The following is a 14946-nucleotide window of genomic DNA, read 5'->3' as shown; positions in this document are numbered from 1 at the left end:
GACCCGTGTTGCCATCACAATTACATTTGGGTCAATGAGTTTGACTCAAAACTTACACAGTTGAATCCTGATAGCAATATCACAATTTGACTTGCTGTGGGAAAATGTCTCCTACTTATCAATTGATGAACTTAAGGTGCTTTCTAATGAAAGGTTCATGAGGCACAACACTTGGTAAAGGTTTTGCAAATGAGGTTGCAAGCGGAGTGGATTTAACTATGGAGGAAACTTTGTAGTTAAAGCACGCTCGAGCTGGGGCAGCACTGGCATGGGTGACCAACCTCCGAGAAAGTCCCGGTGCTTCACCTCTATGAGCATCACCTAGATCCAATGAGTGTCGAGTATTCCATTCATTCTCATGAGAGATGGGTTCATGTGAACCACTACTCATGAAACACGGGTCAATGGTACTTGAAAACTACACAATTAAATCCTAGTAGCAATCACAACCAAATAATTTTCATTTTCAATGGTCTGAATTTGTTGGCAAATAATAACATTTTGCATTAAGCTGTGTTCATAATCTATGGTTATCCCCATCTCTGCAAAGACTTCTGAATCCACTACCCAAACCAATTATCCTTTCAAACATGGAACAACTATTTACCTACCTTCATTATAATACTGCAGCAATTAGCTTTGCCTAACAAACTCTCCCTCACAAAGGTGCTAAAACCCTGAAATTTCATTTACATGTTTTCATTCCTGAATAGTGAATGAGAATTAACTATTTTAGCACTTTCACATGTGCGTTTATAGCTTCTGGGATCACTCTCTTGCAATTTCTGATCTTTCTAGGACCAACTGAATTCCCTTGGTAATCCTACATGCTTGAAATCAACCATCCATTGATCAAGAAAGCCCATGACAAACATTTTTATCTACCAAAAACTATAGCATCTATCTTATAGCATATTGAATCTTAAAAAAAATGTTACCATATGATGGCTCACACAACTCACATTACATTAGAAGTAACTACATCAGACAAAGGCAATCTTTAAACTGGAATTATCTTATTCGCAGAGTTCAAATTTTGGTCTCCATTTGACACACTGAAACAAGGACGATTTAAAAACAGACACCCAACAATCAAATCTCAAATTAGCAGAGTCCAGAAGTCTGCATTTTTACAATATGCCTTCTGTGAAAGTTTTAGTGAGCACACATTCCACACTGACATATTAATACTATGTATCCCCTTTATCCCTTCATCCCTTCATCCTCGGTAACTCTTGTTGAATCATGTCACATTTACTTTCACCAAAGAATAAACATATTTCACAGGTAGAATCAAAACACAAATTTCATTACTAGGTTCAGATCATGGCCTCCTCTTTAAGTACATCTAAAACAATATAATAACCTTGTTACTCTCACGCTTGAAGAAACTTACGCAACAGTCCGAAGGTAAACATCATGCGAATTAATCAAGGTTGCAGATGGAGACAGCTACATTATTTCAAAGCACTCCAGGAATGATTCCAAATACAATTGTTCGCAGAATCCATTAAAAAAAACAAAATTTTCTCTTCTGCATTGAAACCAAGTAGCAGTCAATGAATGGCATACAGATCATCAGTACTGATTTTACATTCTACAAAGAAATTCACATCATAATGTTTCTACAATTTACCTGAAAATGGGATTCCTTCAATTGTTCGATGTATTCAATTAGCTCAACTTGCTTACAAAGAGCAGTCTGCAATGCCTGGATGTGGAAAAAAATCAGGAGCCATGCTACCAAGTAACTTAAATAAAGAAAAAAAAACATAGCAGTGAGTACCGTCAAAACCAATTTACAGCCTACCTGTTTTGCCATATCCAGCTCAGACTCTAGAACATCAATCCGGTTCACAGCAGCATGCAGTAATTCCTCCTTTTCTAGTGGCATCTGAGGTGGTTTTGCACTGAGCTCACTGACCTTATCTTCCAAAGCTTGTAAACGTTTCACCATAGATGGAATAATATCGTTAACAGTTAACTCACATGCAGGCATAGGATGTTGTAGGTCTTCCTGAGATCCAGAATCATCATTGTATGGCATAGCATTTGAGTATAGTTCTACCTTTCCACTTGTACTCTTACTTTCAACAAAACGAGTAACAGAACGGAATAAGACAGCTATGCTCATAATGATGGTCATAAAAAATGCAGTTAATTGCATAATGATCCCCTGAGGAGGTTTCTGCTCATTCACAATCAACGTGGTACCTGAAATATGCAAACAAATACAAGGCATTTAAAATGTATGTTATATTCAAGCACATTTTTTGTGTCTGAATAAATCACATTCCATAGAGACAAAATATTAAAAATGATTTGCATTCTTATTTCAATTTTACTTCAGAATGAAAAGTTCAATTCAGGTCAATAATCAGGGGATGAGTCCCCTGTGGAATTAATGCCTTCTGTGCTTTACTTTTTTATCATCTCTTATTTTTAAGGCCCTCCATAATTACCATATATATAATTGAGGTTGAAAATCAGAATTACAATATATATAATAGAATTACCATCTATATATAATTAAATGCCTTCTGTGCTTTATTTTTTTATCATCTCTTATTTTCAACATTTTTTTCAAGAATGAAAAGTTTAATTGAGGTTGAAAATCAGGTATATTCAATTTTTTTTCAAAACTGAAGTTCAATTGAGGTTGATAATTAGAAGATTAGGGTCCCCTATGGAATTGAATGACTCCTATGCTTTATTTTGTTTTAATCATCTCTTATTTTTATGCTTAAAAAAACTTGAATTCTTGCATCTTGATGATGGATCATGTAGTATGATCCAACACATTGATGGTAAAAAACATATATAATATCATTTCCAGAAACATTATAACTAGATTGTTATCAATTGTAGAAATCTGCTATCATTAGGCCCCTTCTAAACTGCAATGCATGGTTAAACTTTTTACATAACTACTGATGTCGGTGCAACAAACCCTCCGGTACAACATGGGCTGGGGGAAGAGTGAACCTTGTGATCTTGTTCCCACAATAGCAGCTCTTACAAATCAATTCAAGCCCAAAATTCAAAGATGTTTTTTTATAATAAAAAAATTGGTAACTGATATATATTCTATTAATAATAGAAGTACATCCATCATTATAATGTTACTTGCAGCTCTTTGAGGCTGATCATCATCCATACATTACCCTAATAGTAATCTTGGCTATCTGTCAGCTATAGATCCTCACAAAGTTTATGTTCTAAATTCCTTTCAAACATTATCTATCTGGATTCACTAATACTAGTTTCTATCTTGACAAGAATACATTAAAACATTAGGCTAATAAACAGTCTGACATCCCTAATAACAAAATTCCTGTTTCCAAAGAACAGGCTTTCACTTTCCTGGAAACCGCTTTTACCAAGATTCTTCCATCAGTCTTTGAAACCCGTGCTGCTACCCTCATTTATCAAAACCGGCATTGATAAACAGGAACTCTTCCCTCCCATCTTCTTTTGCAATTCTGAGTCGGCATTGACCGGAACCCAGCAATCATCGGAAGGATATGTACACTTTGTCCTCGTCATATCCTGTAATGATAAACGGACTCATGCAAAAAACTCCATCATTAGCAAAACTTTCCAGCAAAATTTACTCAAAATTTCTTCATCACAATTTCAGTTAATAGGGTTTCTTCACTTCGTGCATGCTCCTGTTAATTTCAGTTAATAGGGTTTCTTCCCTCCCATCTTCTTTTGCAATTCTGAGTCGGCATTGACTGGAACCCAGCAATCATCAGAAGGATATGTACACTTTGTCCTCGTCATATCCTGTAATGATAAACAGACTCATGCAAAAAACTCCATCATTAGCAAAACTTTCCAGCAAAATTTACTCAAAATTTCTTCATCACAATTTCAGTTAATAGGGTTTCTTCACTTCGTGCATGCTCCTGTCTTGGCACCAGCACACTAAAAACATGAACAGCCTCCCTTTCATTTTCTTCATACCTCACTATTTCCATTTTCAACCTCCTCCAAGCCTCTGCCACATTCTTCCTGTAGGCAGCCTTATCAACTCTTCCACACCACCTCACAAACAGCACTAACAAGAAGCACCTCATAGCTTCTTCATCTTACAAACACTCACTAATGTCCAACCCTATCCCTGGGACAGCCCATTGCAGAGTTGATTCAAGCCCACCCAGCATGTCTTCTTCAAATAATGCTTTGATTACCCTTCGAACCTCCTCTGTTTCTTCCCCTATCTCCAACCCCCATGCTATTCTGATGGAAATAACATCCATATTTACCCTCCACTTCCCTTTTCTTCCTTGAAACTGAGGACCAATTACTTCCAACACAGCATCAATCATCTCCTTGGTTTTTATTTTCAGGAGCCAATGTAACCTTGCCCTTCTCACAGGTCCCTGGAATCCTTTCTGTTGTTTATCCATATCTACTGAGAATGAGGCTTCCATCCTACAATTTCCTAAAATTTCTGCACTTCACGGCTTACTCCAAAATCTGATGTCATTTAGACCACTTTGCTAACGATTACTTGATACTTCTTTCCATTTAAAAAGCTTCTGCTGTCACATTTATGATTGCTACTTGTAGCTGCCCTGCGTGATAAGTTATACTTAGGCTGATATCATTAAAACATATTGCCATCAAATAAAGATATTCGCCTTAAACATTACATCAGATCTTTATTCGCACATGAGATGGTATCGAAAGGGCACCTTTTAACCATCTGTCAAATCATTTCACTGCTCCATAAGAATGATCAAATAAAATTAAAGCTTATCTGGTCACTTATATGCCTTCGTCATCACTGCCAACTAACCATCCCATCAATGCTAAATACTGCCATCTGCCAAAGTTTGAGTTTGGAAGGTAGGCGTTAGGTACTCTACTACAGCTTCCCCGACTTTATTCATTGAAACTGCCCATTTTGCCAAAATATCCGCTTCTTTATTGTGTTCTCTGAGTATGTGAATAGTCCTAAACTCTGTGAAGCCAGAAAGCACCTCCCTTATATTGGTAATAAGGCTTAGATGCCAAGGCTGCATTTGCCCCAATTTGATAGCATCACCAATGATCTTAGAGTCCCCTCCCACATGAACTTTATCCATATTCATAGCCTTGCACAAATTCACTGCTACCAATGTTGCCTGATTGTTAGAGCCAGCTGTTAATTTCTTCACTGTTGTGGCCAACAAATCACCTTTCCAATTACTTATTATTACCTCTGCCCCAAATGGTCTTGGGTTCCCACAGGTGGCCCTGTCAAAATTTACTTTAACCCATCCTTCTTGTGGAGGACACCAACTCACCTTACTACTATCAGTTTTCCAATTTTGTGCACGGCGTAATTCCTAAATTTAATTTTCAACCAGGCCATTGCCTTTGAACTGCACTTTCTTATGAAGTAAATACCATGTTTGGCTTAATGTGAGTAGTGGCCACACTCATCACCTCTTGTACAACACCATCAATCCTTGTCAAAGGTCGGCTGATCAATTCAATTTTTCCTTGAAAATTCTACAATTACATTCTTCCCATATCTCCCAAATTACTATAGAGGGGCATATAATCCATAGTTTAGCAGAGGTGGAATGATTTTCAATAATTGGCAATCCTTTGAAAATATCCAGGATTTTATTTGGTAAGGGTCAACTCCTTCATTACCCTTTCCCAACACTCCTGTGCTGCCTCACAGTGTCCAACATCTCACCTGTCCAATTCCTTTTTTTTTATATGCCTGCCCAGGATGGTCTTGGGCTTTCATGGGTGGAACCATCAAAAATTTACTTTAACCCATCCTTCTTGTGGAGGAGTCCAACTCACCTTCTATCAGTTTTCCCCATTTTGTCCAGGTGTAATTCGTAAATTTAATTTTCAGCCCACACCATTGCCTTTGAACTGCAATAGTGCCTACCTACCCACAAAGCATTCTGGAAGCCCCATAGAATTTTAGGGCCTGAGAATTGCAGGGGAATGCCCGGGAGGCCCTTAGAATAGTAGGGAGCGAGCCGGTCTATGCAAGGTTTGTAACGGTGTAATTCGTAAATTTAATTTTCAGCCCACACCAGTGCCTTTGCACTGCACTATCCCAAGAAGTGAATACAATGTTTAGCTTAATGTGACCCCGCTAATCACCTCTTCTACAGCACCATCAATCATTCTCAAAAGTTGGCTGATTGGTTCAAATTTTCCTTGGAATATTCTACAATTACACTCTTTCCATATCTCCCAAATTACTATAGAGGGGCGCAAAATCCATAGTTTAGCAAAGGCAGAATGTTTTTCAATAATTGGCCATCCTTTGAAAATATCTAGGATTTTATTTGCTAAGGGTTCATTCTATCCTAACTTCATCCTTACCCTTTCCCAATACTCCTGTGCTACCTCACATCAAAGTGGCCAACATCTCACTTTTCTAATTTCTTATTAATACCCCTACCCGAAATGGTCATGGGTTCCCACCGATGGCCCCATCAAAATTTCCTTTAACCTATCCTTCTTGTGGAGGACACTAGCTCACCTTACTCCTATCAGTTTTCCCAATTTTGTCCATGGCGTAAATCCTAAATTTAATTTTCAACTATACTAATCACCTCTTATACAACACCAGCAATCCTTCTCAAAAGTCAGCTGATAGGTTCAAATTTTCCTTGGAAGATTCCACGATTATGTTCTTTCCATATCTCCCAAAATTATGGAGGGGCATATAATCCATGGTTTAGCAAAGGAGGAATGTTTTTACAATAATTGGTCATCATTTGAAAATATCCAGGATTTTATTTGGTAAAAGTCCATTCCATCCTAACTTCATCCTTACCCATTCCTAACACCCCTATGCTAATTCACATTGTGCTAGTAGATGATCAACATCTTCACAACCTTTGCCACACATAATACACTTTGTTGGACCAACAAAACCATATTTCTTACTTCATTTTCCCATAAGAATCCTCTCTTGGATTGCTAGCCATGCATTCCTATTTTTTGTAAACAAGCCATTTCTCAACAAAGTTTATATGGCCATTCTTCTAGATGTTCATTTAACATAAGATAGTAACCCAATTTTACCTAGTATTTACCACTTTTTGCTGCACACCAAATTAACATGTCTTCCAAGTTATTAAGATCTGCATCATACATGGCTTTTGATGCTCATCAAGTTTCAGGTCTGAGAAATTCCTCCACACTTTCTGGCAAACTAAAGGTGTAACCTTTTCTTCCAAATAATCAGAGTTTCTCCCCCCCACCTCTCCTTTAAAACATTCCTAACTAAATGAAGTTCCACATCCTCCTAAAGAATAGCTGAAGCGTTCCAAGAATCGTCCCCGAAAGATATATCTCTGCCATTGCCAACCTCCCATGCTAAATGATCTGTTATTATCTTCTTGCAATCAATAATCAAATTCCAAATTTGTGAATAGGCAGGTCACTGATTGTGAAGATCCTTGAATTTTCCATTGAATCTAAGTACTTTGCTTTGAGAATACACACCCATAATTGAGACAGGTTGCTAAATATTTCCCACACTAGTCTGGCACCTAAAGCTTTGTTCATAATCTGCAACACCTTACACCAGCACCTCCATTCTTCTTGGACTTACATATTGTATCCCATGCAACCTACGGAATTTTGTCTTCATCTTGTGAGAAATTCCAAAAACAAATCCTCATTCTTTGTTCAATATATCCCAATACTTTTAAAAGCATTTTAAGGCAGCTCATGGAATAAACAGGGATAGCAAAAATTACAGATTGGAGCATAAGAATCCTGCCAGCATATGTTAACCACTTCCATTTCCACTCATCTAGTTTCTTAACACGGCTATCAATCTGGAAGCACCTTCAAATTAAGGAATGCACAAGAGTTTTCCTGGTAACTTCCCAACATTCATTCCTAACACCTTACTAATTTGTCTTTGGACTGTATGTTCAGTGCTTAAAAAGAAGACTTCAGATTTTGGCCAATTTACAAGTTGCCCTGACACTTTGTAGTAACTGTCTAGGATGGACTTGATAACTTTAGCTTCCTGAATAGTTACCTCCCCCATTAAGTATGTATTATCTACAAATTGTAGATGAGTGACAGGATCTATGCCAGTTGCAACCATGATACCCATCCATTGCCCATTCATCCAAGCTTTCTTTGTAGATCTACTCAAGACCTCAGCTAAAATAATAAATAAAAACGGCAATAGGGATCACCTTGTCTAATACCAGTAGTAGTTTCAAAAAAGAAAAAGAAAAACCCGAGGGTTGTCATTTTGACTAATATTGAAAATCTTGAAGTGCATATACAACTTTTATCAATTTAATCCAACCATAATTAAAGCCAAACCTATCCAATACAGCAAGGAAGAAGCATCTACTCACATTATCATAAACAATCTTCATATCATATTTTAATATTTAATGATCATTTTCCTGGTTTTGGCAGCTCTTACAGAATGGATGGCTTCATGGACCATGATAACACCTTCAAACATTGACCTATCAAGGGCAAAGCCACTTTGTTCCAAAGAGATCACCGAGGGCAACCCCAACTTCAGCCTATTGGCTATATAACCTTGGCAATACCTTTATAAATTGTGTTGCATAAAGCCTTTGGCCAATAAGAATAAAAAATTTCCCTCTCATCTTTTTTGGGTATCAAAGACACAAAGGTGTTGTTGAAGTTCTTAAAGATGAAGTTGTCTTCCCTGGATTCCTCTACCACATCCCAAAGATCATTTCCTAGAATATGCAATGCCTTTTGGAAAAACATTGCTGGAAAACCATCTACAACTGGGGCTTTATCTCCCCCTAGATTGAAGAGAGCACATTTGACTTCCTTCTTAGACAGCGGCTCAATCAGCATTTCATTTTTCTCCTTTGAAATAAAATTCGGGATAAGTTTCAGAATATCCTCCCCATCAGCCATCTCAGAAACCTCTTTTGCAAAGATGCACGAGAAGTAACAAACAGCCTCATTATTAATATCAGCAGCATCCTCAACAATGTTTCCATGTTGATCTTTAACTGAGAAAAAATTGTTATGAGCTCTCCTCATCTTAACCGAGTTATGACAGAACTTTGTATTTATATCCCGTCCTGTAGCCAAGTTCCCTAGTTCTATCTCCAAAATGACTCCTCCCTTGCTAGAATCTCCAAGTATTCTTTTTGTAATTCCTCCTCCTGCATAAGAGCTTCCTCATTCATTCCTTCCTCAATAAGCCTCCAACTCCAATTCCAACCTGAACTTTTCTGCAAACACATTTTTGAAGTCTACTTCGTTCCAAACTTTCAATTGTTCCTTTTGTAGCTTTCTAAAGAAAATAAAGGCTGTGTTACCTATGCGTGGGGGAGCATTAGCCACCCACTGGTTAATCAAATCTATGAAGTTTTCCGACCTTAACCACATACCTTCAAACTTGAAAAGGGCCCCTTCTGGGGTTGAATCATGTAGTCTTAAGAAAAATGGGAAATGGTCAAAACTAGTGATGGGAAGAATTTTGGCCTAACACAACCAATTTAATTTGTTCCAATCCCTACCCAATAGTAATCGGTCCAACTTTTCAACTATACATAGAAAGCCCTCTCTCCGATTGGTCCATGTAAAATCACCATTCCGTAGATCCACTTCAACTAATCCATTGTCATTGATAAAGTCAATAAAATCCGACTCTAGCTCATCCAGCCTCTTCCACCTTCTTTCCCCATTGGAGAGAGGATTGCATTGAAATCAACCCCCAATGAAAACAAGCCTTCTGCATGATTATTCATCATAGAAGACAAAGTGTCCTTGTCATGTCCTCAATTCTAGCCAATGAACTTTCTATATAATGAGAGCAATTTTTGGCCTAGGCAATTTCAGTTTTGGGCTAATCAAGGTTGCTTCAGTGGGATTTCTAGACGCTATTTTAGTAAGTCAACGGGCTCAACAATATTGACATTGTACGATTGAACTAGAAGTGTCTTGTTGAGATCTTTCCTACGAGCTATCACACATGCATATCTGAGATTCTCTGGTTAGAGATTTTAATGCCCAAAGATTTAACAATTTTATTATAAAGTGACTTTATAACTTAAGTTCACATTGTTAATGTCACTTTATTTTTTATGGGCACTTTATTTCCTTAAGTGGGGAGAAAGTATTATTTTAATAGGAAATAAAGAAACAAAAATGGGAATGCAAAGAGTCACATGTGAGTCACCTGTGTACTTAAAAGAGGAAGAGGGAACTCATTTGGAGGATGCTTGGTTTGTGATTTGGATTTCACTTTTCCCTCTTGGAGAATTATTCTCGAAAGCTTCAACTTTCAGTTGGTGAGAGGACTGAAACCCTTAAGCTTAGGCACTCGATGAAAACCCATTGTCGGTTAGAGACATCCCGCAAGTGTTTCACATTGTATTCCAAGTTCATCTTTTCCATTATCCAATCTTGTTGTTGTTTTTGTAGCTACAATTGGATTTCTGGCTTATGTTATTTAAAAACTTCAATGAAATACATGTATTTTTTGCTGGAGACTTAATGCAATAATATTTTGAGGCTTCTTTATCTAGTTGTTTATTGGAGTTTTGCTGGAAAAATCTGAAAATCATTGCATGAAGTTATTTGTTTAAAAAAATTGATATTCATTAAAAGTTTTTTAGAAAATATCTGGTTAGGGACATTACAGTCCCATAATTGGTTTTTTTAGGCACAGTTGTTAGGGCCATATACATTTAAGGCAAAGTTTATTCCTGAGTTGATAAGAAGAGTTCAAAAGCCCCTCCCGACTAATCAACACACCACCTTTGAATCTTACCAATAGATGTCCATAGGCTAGCCCATTTCAAAAAGAAGACTTTTTCTTCTAAGGAAGAAACTAAATCAACCCAGTACTTGTTACTGATAAGCAGTGAAAAAGCCCTAACATGTCGAATATTGTCACTTACTTAGGTTTTGCATCAGTCGTAGCTTGATTTTTGGGTCTCCAAAAATTATGTTCGATTTGTTTGAATTGAAAATCATTGCTGACCGAAAAGAGATTCAGATGTGGATGTAGTTGTGGCCACCATTCTCCCTACCCCAACCATCCCTATCCAATATATCATTCCTCTCTGTGTCTTTAACAATTCTCCCACCAAGGGCTCCCAAATATCTATTAGTGTCAAATCTCTTTAGACTCCTCTTGCTAAAGGGCCACCAACTTGTCCTAGGTCTTCCATTTGTTTGCGGATGCAGCGATCCTTGAAACCATATATTTGAGGAACTGTCATTCCTAAGGTCCAATCGCCATCCTCCTATATTTCTAAATCCCTAACCATTAGGTCTAGCAAATGTTATGCCGTGCGTCCCTCCTCCATGCAACCGTTGCAAAGCCATTTGTCGTCCTTTAGTTACAACTCTAGCAATGTTCTTGAATAGCATTTTTCAAAGCATAACACTTTCGAGTATCATGGCTAGGTTGACGATGGTATTAACAAAAATCATTTTAATCAAAAGACTCAGGCATTGGTTTTCTACTAATTCAAATATGTTACTATTAATATATTTATATGTTATTTTTAATATATTTATATATTATTTAAATACTTAAATATTAATTATGTCTTATATATTATATATTATACATTAAATATAAACCTTGAAATTTTATCTTATCTAAAATTTATAACTTCATTGTAACTATTAATATGTAGTTTTATAAACAATACAATAATTACACCAAGAGGTGTAACTATATAATACCATCACAAATTTTATCCACCCAACCAATCTGTGTCCAGAAAGCAAATTACCATAAACAGAATGAGTTTGTTTTTGGAAGCAGAGAATTGTCTGTGTGTGGTTTTTAAGAGGTCATGAAGTCTGCAGATACTTGGCAACCTAACCCCGGCAGATCTATTCCAATGATGTTTTGTACTCAGAATTGACCTTATTTTCCAATGATTCAGTAACTTAGCACAAAACATAAGCTTAAGGCTAAAGATTCGTACAAATTCAGAATTATGATACTAAGCCTGTTAAAAAAGGGAGCAAGTGCCTAGCTCAAGCTTTCAAGTATGGCAATTCTGAAACTGAAAATACTTGTTGGCCGAGATGAGGTTTACAGTAAAATTTGTGACCTTTCTTTTGTAGGAAGTAAACAGGAGTTTTGGTAGCTTTCTGTTTGTTCACACTCGCGTCCATTTGGAGCACTAGTTTATAAAATTTGTATGGGCATTTGTTTGGAATGTGATTTGAGAAATATTGCAATATCTATCTATCGCACCCAGTGAATACAAACAGATTAGAATAATTGGACAATAGCTATTATAGTTACCAGGAAATGCAGGGGTAGGGGTACCAGTACTAATATAGGGATAGGGACAACAATCAAATTAGGATACATGACTAAAATAAGGAGATAACTATATTATATGTAAAATCACCAGAATTTGTAAGTACAGAGAGCGGTATGCAATCCACATTCCTATAATGGAGTTCCCAAGCAACTATGGTTTCCGCTATCACCGAGAAACTTTTGATTGTTTTACTATCTCATTTACTTCCCTCTGACAGCCTTACATGAACTCTAAACCATAGAACTGTCTAAGGATTATCAGAGAATCATAAATATCATTGATGCAATAAACTTTGAAAAAGCACAATTTATCATTTTTCACTTCCCATGCCTAGATTTCCCCTGTAAAAAATCAGGCAAATGAGATTTTGCCCAATAAAATTGTAATTTTCCATTATATCTTTTGGCCACTTTTTTGGAAAAAATTGATCAAAATAATTTAGGATTTATTGGTTTTTTCAATTTATTGAACAAAAATTCTGATTTTTTTCCTAACCCTAGCATGACTTATTCCAAGAGTTTTTCTGCTGTCAACCAAATACTTCTTCTGGTGATGCTTGTATTTTTTATGTTTGTCATGTAGTATATTTCTTAGTAATGTCTTACTCGTTATCTTTAGTCTTCCACAAGATTTTGCTACTGTCTTTAGCCTTAGGCAAGATTTTTGTTTATTGGGATTCACGTATCACAGGATGTTTATCCAATTGAGTTTTCCTGCTCGCCCATGAATTGGTGTACATAGCAACCACAATATAATCAAATATATGCATACAGTAGAACACACAAAAGAAATGTAGGAGTTTGTTGCTAAACCCAATGTCTATAAACTATAAATCCTTTCAGTGACGCAATTCCTTCCAAAACTGATGATGCAAAACTCCCTCAGTTTATCTAATTCTGAATATAATCACACGGAGCTCCAGCAAAATGTATCAAGTGTAACTTCCAAATATTGAAAACCACGGTGATATTTAGAAAAAAGGACACAGTAAGAGTTGATATTAGAGCCTAACTCAATTCCTATCACAACTTAGTTTCCGTGGTCATTAATTTCAACCTCCCATCTTTGATGGTGAATCCTTGAGCTAACTGCCAACTAGGTTTCACCATAACCAGTTTTGATTCTGACCTTCTGCTACTGTTGCATATTCAAATTTTAAAATTTTCTGCCTTCCTCTTGATAGATCTCATCTTGCACAAGTCTGCCATTGCAAAACCCTCTCATAAGGTTGGATACATTCAGATGCTCAATTTCTCCAGTAAGTTATCCCTATCTACCCTATTTATCTGCTCCCCTATTAGCAAACTGTGGATTATTTGCATCTGCCATATTTTAGTTTTGTTTTAGATTGTGAAAAATTAAGCAGCATTCTGAAGCAATTTTTTTATTTTCACACTTGTACCCTTCTCAGAACACTACATGGACTGATACCCAGCATACTTCCATTCTCACAATCGTCACTCACTACCAATGTAGGAATCTAGTACCTTCTCAAATAACCACAGCCTTTGTTTCCACCATCTAACCTTCACAGTACCTCCATATATGTTGCCCATATAATTGAATACAGGCATTTCCAAATGAGGGATTTTTTACCTTTGCTGAACAAGATGGCCTAAACAGCCCTTTCACTCCATAGGATTGAGAGGTTATCTGGCCAATATTATTGGCAGACAATGCAGACATATGTCAGTTCATTATTGTTGTGAAGGAGGAGACAAACAACATATAGCAAATTCCAAAAGTTTAGAGACTTCAGCAAAATCAAAATCTTTTAGAAATATTACTTTTTTTAATTGGGGATCAGTTTTTAAGGCTAAGCCATCAAATCCTTCGCAATATATTTTAGGTTTTTTCCCCAAAAGTCCGTAAGGGGCTCGTATCCTCTATGGTAAAATCACCTCTCGTCACTTAGGAGTTTCATTTTAACATTCTTTGCAATTTTACTATCCTAGAAAGTCAAGGGAAGAAAAGCCCCTCTTAACATCTATCTTTTATTCTCCAACTAGTTACAAAAGAACAACACGATCAGCAATGTTGGCAAAAAGAATTTCACCAAGAATTATGCTACTTCTTCAGAACATGTTCCAAATTTTGATTGAAAAAAGCACAACTATATATCTGCAAAATGATTCCTCTCCAAGCAATACGTCTTATGTTTTTTGGTTGAACTTTTTACACAATGAAGATGGCCAGTAGCTTTCCACTAGGAATTCATGCATACCAATTCTCAATACCTTGGATCCAATCCTCATGCCAGTCAAATAATATCTGAATGGCAGAGTTCCATGCAGACCATCAATTTTTTAGGCTTATACCTTCAAAAGGAATTTGGCATCAACATAGCATTTAGTCTCCTGACTATCTCAATTGCAGTTGCCACATATGCTCTCATTAAACAGCTAGATTCTATTTATATTGGTCGTTACAAACTCCATCTTAGGACCTCACTCATCCTCTCCATAGACATTCTATTACGCCTCTTTTAATGGATGTGCTAGAACATGGACCAATTGCCCTCACAGATTTTGGCCACTAGCTCTTCTCTCACCACTATAGCAGAAGTCAATCAAAGAGTCTGAGTGGCTAACCGAGTCTACTGATCTTGTCCTCGCTAAGGACCATGAGTGGGTTGACCAAGCAAATAAAGAGG

At 36.8% G+C, this 14946-nt stretch overlaps 1 protein-coding gene across 2 annotated transcripts in view; it reads right to left on the bottom strand.

Annotated features, from left to right (window-relative positions):
• Positions 1 to 997: 997 nt before the first annotated feature.
• Positions 998 to 14946, bottom strand: part of LOC149534864 (phosphatidylinositol/phosphatidylcholine transfer protein SFH8-like) — a 64900-nt gene continuing 50951 nt past the window's right edge. For both annotated transcript variants that reach the window (XM_089803518.1, XM_089803519.1), the window contains exons 13-15: positions 1811 to 2214; positions 1637 to 1711; positions 998 to 1534 (exon numbers count right to left, since the gene is read on the bottom strand). In XM_089803518.1, coding sequence (XP_089659644.1) covers positions 1511 to 1534; positions 1637 to 1711; positions 1811 to 2214 — 503 coding nt within the window. In that variant the 3' untranslated portion in view covers positions 998 to 1510. The remainder of the gene's footprint in view (positions 1535 to 1636; positions 1712 to 1810; positions 2215 to 14946) is intronic.

This window comes from Cupressus sempervirens, chromosome 10, assembly GCF_028749045.1.
Source record: "Cupressus sempervirens isolate cs-2001-9-10 chromosome 10, ASM2874904v1, whole genome shotgun sequence".
In the NCBI taxonomy this organism is placed as follows: Eukaryota; Viridiplantae; Streptophyta; class Pinopsida; order Cupressales; family Cupressaceae; genus Cupressus; species Cupressus sempervirens.
Note: the sequence above shows the minus strand (reverse complement) of the source record. Positions and strands in the feature narration are given on the sequence as shown.